Here is a 6,184-nt window from a genome sequence, read left to right as displayed (position 1 = left end):
TAGCTTAGCACGTCTCTTTACTCCTTATAGAGATTGGCTAGGGAAAGCCCAGTAGGACGTTAAATAATACAATAATAACAACAAAAATTAGTTTTCTACAGTCACCGCAGACGATGGCTTGATGACAATAATGCCATAGACCAACAAAAACAATAGAATTCTACACACAACTATCGAACCTCAAGATAGGCCATACCAAGCCCATATCCATCAAGTGAAGCTTATAAGGACTACACGAACAGGCAAATGTATTCGAAGTCACAATCCATTCTTATTGGGCACAACAAGTTCGTCAGAAACTCCAAGGGAATTGATACACTATGTAGGCAGGAAACTAACTCTAGATTAGAGTATGGGGTAATCGGTCTTATTAAAGCATAGAAAAAGGCCAATGGCTCTCCGGGGTAACACTGAAAGAAAAAGAAGAAAGTCGTGTACAGCTTCGATATGGACTCGTGGGTAGAAATGTCAAACGGTACGTAGCCAGGAAGAGCCTGGTCATATTCGACCAGTTCCTGTCTCATTTTGAACCTCGAAACATTTCTGCCCCTGCCCTTACTCGCATGCCGATGTCATCGAAATGATGTAAGAGGCATTGGTTCTATTACGGTCAAGTCGACCAGCGAACCTCCTGACAAAGCATTTACTTTTGAGCTGCTCTACATCAGGCCGTGAAAGATATGGAGGGTCGTAACAAATGCGGGCTATCGAGCTGCCCAGAGACGCCGTTGCTCCATCGCCAGCACAACTTCAAAAACAAAAGACAGCCTAGTAGCCGTTCATCGTCATTCGTTGCGAGTTTCGGCTCAACTCGCGGTCAGCGGCAGGACTGATGGGTCGGCTGCTAGCCCCACCATGAGCACTGCTCTCCTTCAGGGCCAGCAGTTGCTTGGCACGGAAGGTCTCGTAATGGATCTGAGAGGTGGTCTCGATAAGGTCCTGGAGGTGCGTTCGGAGAAGGAAGTCTCGGAGATAGACAAATTCGCAGTGAGTCTCGTCCTCAACATTGATGACACCCCATCGGTTCTGGCGGCCGCGGACCTGCTTACCATTGACGATAATCGACTTCTCGGAACCGACAACTGCGAAAGGAACAAGATTCTAATACGTATTAATATGTGCACAATCCGAATTTACTCAAGCGACGGAGACAAACCTTAATCTGACCGTTCAGAGCACGCTCCTCATCATCAAATTCCTCGTTATCATAGGGGTACATCTTGAGGTTGTGGAAAGCGAACTCCTCCTTGATGCGCTCCTTGAACTCCTGACGCTCCTCAACGGTCAGAGTGTCGGCCTTGGCAATGACAGGTACCACGTTAACAACATCAGACAACTTCTTCAAGACGACAATATCAATGGGCTTGAGAGAGTGGCCAGATGGCTGGATGAAAAAGAGACAGCAGTGGATACGGGTATCCTGGATGTAGCGCTCTCGCTGTGCAGTGAGCTCCTTGCGCAAGTACGCGGAGTGCTGATCCTTGATGTACTTGACGATGGGGTCCCAACAGCGGTCGTTGTTGACAAGGTCGCCGTAGCCGGGAGTATCGACAATGTTGAGTCTGAGTCGGACACCGTTCTCCTCAATGTTGTGAGAAACGGCCTGGATCTCAGTGGTCTGGCGGATAGGCTCGTCGGGCTGGAAGCGACCCTTGGAGTCGATCAGGTGAGAAGCAAAGATAGTGTTGATGAGCGTCGACTTGCCCATACCGGTCTGACCTACAATGTGCAAGACATGTCAGTATAGTAACTCAATGTAGACCGACAGTTGGGCTGCGAGCAATCACACCATGGTAGGTTACAATAGGGACGATTGAAACAGAGTCGTCACTTACCAACACAGATGACGTTGAATTGGAAACCACGTTTCAAGAGCTTCTTCTCAATTTGAGAAGTGATGCTGTCGAAACCGACATGGCTCTGAGGATAGATAGTGTTGGGAGGAGCGGCAGCCATCTTGAATAACCCGTACGGGAGAGAAGTGTTCGATTCAAACGGTGAACGAAGGTAAGAGTAGAGCTCGGGAATGTTGTGAATATTCCAAGAAAGAAAGACTGGACTCAAAGCAGCTAAGGTCAACACGAGCGCGAACAGTTGGCAAGGTCAAAGTGACACCTGAAGATGTAGCGAAGCTGGGAGTTGGAGATTTAGGAGAGGCGGCGTAGAAACCGATCCTAGGGGGAACTTTTCGGGCACTGGGCTTCCTGCCACCTTAGCAAACAATTTCCCTACTAGAAGGGAGGTGTCAGGGAGGTCCAGGGTCCCAAAGAAAGGGGGAAAGCGCGTTTCGAGCTTCTCATTGGTTCAAGAAGGTCAGTGCGTCTGTTAGCTGGTGATTGGCTGGCGGCATTTCGAGATAGCCCAGGCCATCAGACTTTTGAGCTGCAATTTAAAGCCTTGCGCATTTTGATCATCGCGACCCCAATTCGAGCCCGACGACCTATAGACGTTTCAGCTCTATCAGGAAACAACCATCCACAATCGAAATACTGGGACATTTATCAATTCAATTCGTTTCGTTTCCAAGACCTCAGCCAGCACCGGCCTTGGGACTTCGACTGGGACTTGACCACCAAAACCGATATAGTTCCATCATCTTCAAGCCCATTAACATCACTCTGTGAAGATGGCTGCTGCGCTTCTCCCCCGAATATACTCTCCGACCGTACTATCTACGGTATATTTTCGCCAATTTACCAAGAAGCTCTTCCCGTCGTTGTCGATTGCGATCCCTGGCGTTTCCTTAAACCTTCCCACCATCGATGATATCTGGGAATCTGTGCTACGAGCGGTACCTAAGAACAAGGTCTCCCATTCGAGAAAACGACACAGACAAATGGCGGGCAAGGCGCTGAAGGATGTGAACAATTTGTGTAAATGTCCTGGATGTGGTCAACCCAAGCGTACACACCGATTATGCCAAACCTGCTTAGAAGGTATATAGTTGCTCTCTGATATAAACGAGGTCATATCCAATCTAACAACCTATAGAAATGAGACAAATTTGGCGTCAGGACTACCCTAATGATAGGTCGATCTGAGGAGAAAAGAATATGGAACATTGATGATTTACCACTGTACAGTCACCACGGAATCATGCATTCCATGGGCGTTTTGGCTTAGTTTGGGCCTTGTATGAATAAGAACAATATACTATGTAAAAGTTTCAACTACCGAGATCATATTCTGGTAGTTTGAAGATCTACGAGAACTGTGTTTATCTCTGTGTACGGAGTATATGAGATTGAAGTAGCATGGCTTTAGCAGGTATGCAAGAGTAGGTAGGTATTGTGGTATGTTCCACCTATCAAGAAATAAATGGCCAACTAGGAGTGCTGTATTCCTTCCTAGGTACCTACCTACCTACTAGGTAGGTACTACCTGAGGCACCTAGGTACGGATATCTTGAATGCTTTGCCTCGATTTAGAGCTTTATATTTATGACCCCGTGTTGCCCCACCAAGGCCACTGGCATCTATCCGTAGTTCAGTCCAAGCCAAGCACTTTCATTCATACAACGTCATATCGAAGAGCGAGAGAAGCACGATATCTAGCACGTCGTGGGAGAGATGGTAAGGCCGACTGAAGACTCAGCTACTGATAGAAAGGCAACTAATCTCACTACCTAGTCAAAACAATATTTGACCACGCATACCGTGGATAATGGTGAGCTTGACCTCCCCGCCGCGGAGTGAATCAATGAAGCAAGCAGTTTACTAAAAGTGTATAGCCCACATCACCGACATCTTTTCCATTGCGACGACATCCAAAGCTGTAATCTCAGGCAGTGGATCTTCCACGCTTCACATTCATGATACAACTGATGCTTCATTCCCACTCAAGCAGTCCATCTCAGATGCACACAAGTTGGGGTGCCACCACGTGTGCACCTCACGGAATGGCAACGTCGCAGCGAGTGCTGGATTTGGCGGCGAGGTAAAAATTTGGAAAGTCGACAACGACACTGGCGAATGGAGTTTAAACGGCGAGATTACAGGATCCTCATCTAAGCCTGGTGAAGCCTGGGCCATGGCGTTGAGTGAGAATGGGTCTTACCTGGCTACTACTACAAACGATGGCCGAGTCAACGTTTGGGATGTTATGGATGAGAAGAAGCCCAAGATTCGTGAGTACGAAACCGGAAGTGCTGGATCGGGAAGCTTTGGCATGTCAGTTGACTTGAGCCGGGATGGGAAATACACCGCCAGCGGCCACCAGAATGGATCTGTCTACATTTTCAACAATGATACGGGAAGAGTCCTGTACTCATTATCTGGTAAGTTGCCTCGCACACCTCTTACATACTATTTCTCTGACATGTGCTACCAGGTCTCGCAAAGCCTGTACGATCAGTTGCCTTTTCTCCTGGTAATACTCGACTTGCTGCAGCAGGTGACGCTGGAATCATCGCCCTTTACGACATGAAACACGGAGAACATGTTGGGAACCTGACTGGACACTCCTCATGGATCACATCACTCGACTGGAGTGATACAGGAGAGTACCTGCTAAGTGGTTCAATGGATGGAAAGGTCAAGGTATGGTCAATTGAGCGAAGCGCGTGTGTGGCAACCCATAGTGAGACAGATAAAGCTCTTTGGTCTGTAAAGTGGCTACCGAAGACTGTCAGAAGCGAGATGTTCTGCACTGGTGGCGCAAACAGGAGCCTTTCGTTCTACCGAGAGGCTACTGGTGGTTGATCATTGCATAATAGAGACGGGAAGCTCTCGGTGATGAGACAATTCGACCACCAAGACAAAGTCAGAAAAAAGAAAAACATTATAAGCTCATATTATCACGTTTCACTAACAGCTTGTATTTGTGAACCTGATGGCATCAATACGATAGATCAGCGAAATGCAATGAAATCCACAAACTGAGAGCAAGATCGGGAATTCTAGCAGCACTTAAGGTAAGCATCAAATTCTAAAACTTAAATATCGTCACCAATTCATGTCATTCGAAACAGCAACTTCTTGCTTTACCATGACAATCCCCAATAATCAGTGTCACAGAATATGATGCAAGCCACGTGATCTCGCGCTTAAGTTCGCGTTGTCCTGCCAATATTAAGGCTTCTTTGCACGTCATGCATTTAGTCCCCTCCAGCCTTCCCATTAGAGCCACCCATCCTAGTCACTGACCCTGTATCCGTACCTGTGGTCAATTTACGAACGACCTCACATTTCGATCAACATCACTCACCACAAAGCATCCGTTCTCTCAACGTTAACCGTTAAAGTTGCAAATTGTTTTTACTGTTCAGAAACAGCCAGCGCCTGTTCGCAACTCTATCGATTTCACTTACAATTCATATTCATCAAGCGTCATCCTCAGCATTCAACAGCGCCATCTCGTTTTAGCAGCTGAGCCCACTATGCCCACAACTCGACGATCCGCTGCCAGCACTCGCAGCAGGGGCCCGCCAGCCAAGGGACAGTCTACTCTGAGTTTCTCAAACAAAGTCACCAAACCAGTACCCAAAAGCGCCAAGAAATCTGCCATCTCTGCTTCCATCTCAAAGCTCGACCCCAGCCAGCATGCTGCACAGCGTGAGGTTGAAAATATTGTTGTCGACGACCATGAATCCATAGAGGTTGATAAGGAAGAAGAAGTTGAGGCAGTCCTCGAACCTGTGAAGTCTGAATTAGAGCTGCAAGCAGAGAAAGTTACAGACACACAGATCAAGAAGTATTGGAAGTCCATTGAAGGGCAATGGACTACGCCGCGATTGCACCAGCAAGATGTGTCTTTGAGTGAGAAGGTTCTTCGATATTTCGATGTCAGCTCACAATATGGTGTAAGTCAGCTTGGGCTATCATGGATTCACCGCAGCTAACCTGCGCAGCCCTGTATAGGCATGCATCGCATTAAGCGCTGGAAACGAGCTGAACGCCTGGGCCTCAACCCTCCAATTGAAGTCCTAGCTGTTCTTCTCAAGGAAGAAAGCAAGGGTAATGATAAAATTGAAACGGCTCACATGGATGAGATCCTCAATTCGACTGCTGTAGGTGCCTGAAATGTCGCCATCTGTTATTTGGTCACCAAGGCTATTTCACGGAGTAAGGTGTTTGAGGGAATGATGTTCAGGTGCCGATGTGGCTTTACTTTTTGTCTCAATTATTCTATAAGCGCATAAAGAGCTCGCCGAATAAGAAATCTATGATCTAAACTTGAGTCTTAA

The 6,184-nt window shown here is 47.3% G+C and overlaps 2 protein-coding genes across 2 annotated transcripts; one reads left to right on the top strand and one right to left on the bottom strand.

The window, feature by feature from the left end:
* Positions 1-768: 768 nt before the first annotated feature.
* On the bottom strand, positions 769-1,956 carry FSUBG_13456 (CDC10 cell division control 10; the record flags this gene model as incomplete). The annotated part of the gene is made up of 3 exons (XM_036678349.1): positions 769-1,101; positions 1,157-1,719; positions 1,836-1,956. 3 exons carry the CDS (start codon positions 1,954-1,956, stop codon positions 769-771), a joined length of 1,017 nt encoding a protein of 338 aa, XP_036531089.1.
* A 1,613-nt stretch (positions 1,957-3,569) lies between these two features.
* On the top strand, positions 3,570-6,019 carry FSUBG_13455 (GTP-binding protein beta subunit; the record flags this gene model as incomplete). The annotated part of the gene is made up of 6 exons (XM_036678348.1): positions 3,570-3,572; positions 3,630-3,666; positions 3,731-4,276; positions 4,330-4,538; positions 5,273-5,800; positions 5,849-6,019. 6 exons carry the CDS (start codon positions 3,570-3,572, stop codon positions 6,017-6,019), a joined length of 1,494 nt encoding a protein of 497 aa, XP_036531088.1.
* Positions 6,020-6,184: the final 165 nt, after the last annotated feature.

The sequence above is a fragment of the Fusarium subglutinans genome, assembly GCF_013396075.1.
Source record: "Fusarium subglutinans strain NRRL 66333 chromosome Unknown NRRL66333_c0000344, whole genome shotgun sequence".
Lineage (NCBI taxonomy): Eukaryota > Fungi > Ascomycota > Sordariomycetes > Hypocreales > Nectriaceae > Fusarium > Fusarium subglutinans.
Note: the sequence above shows the minus strand (reverse complement) of the source record. Positions and strands in the feature narration are given on the sequence as shown.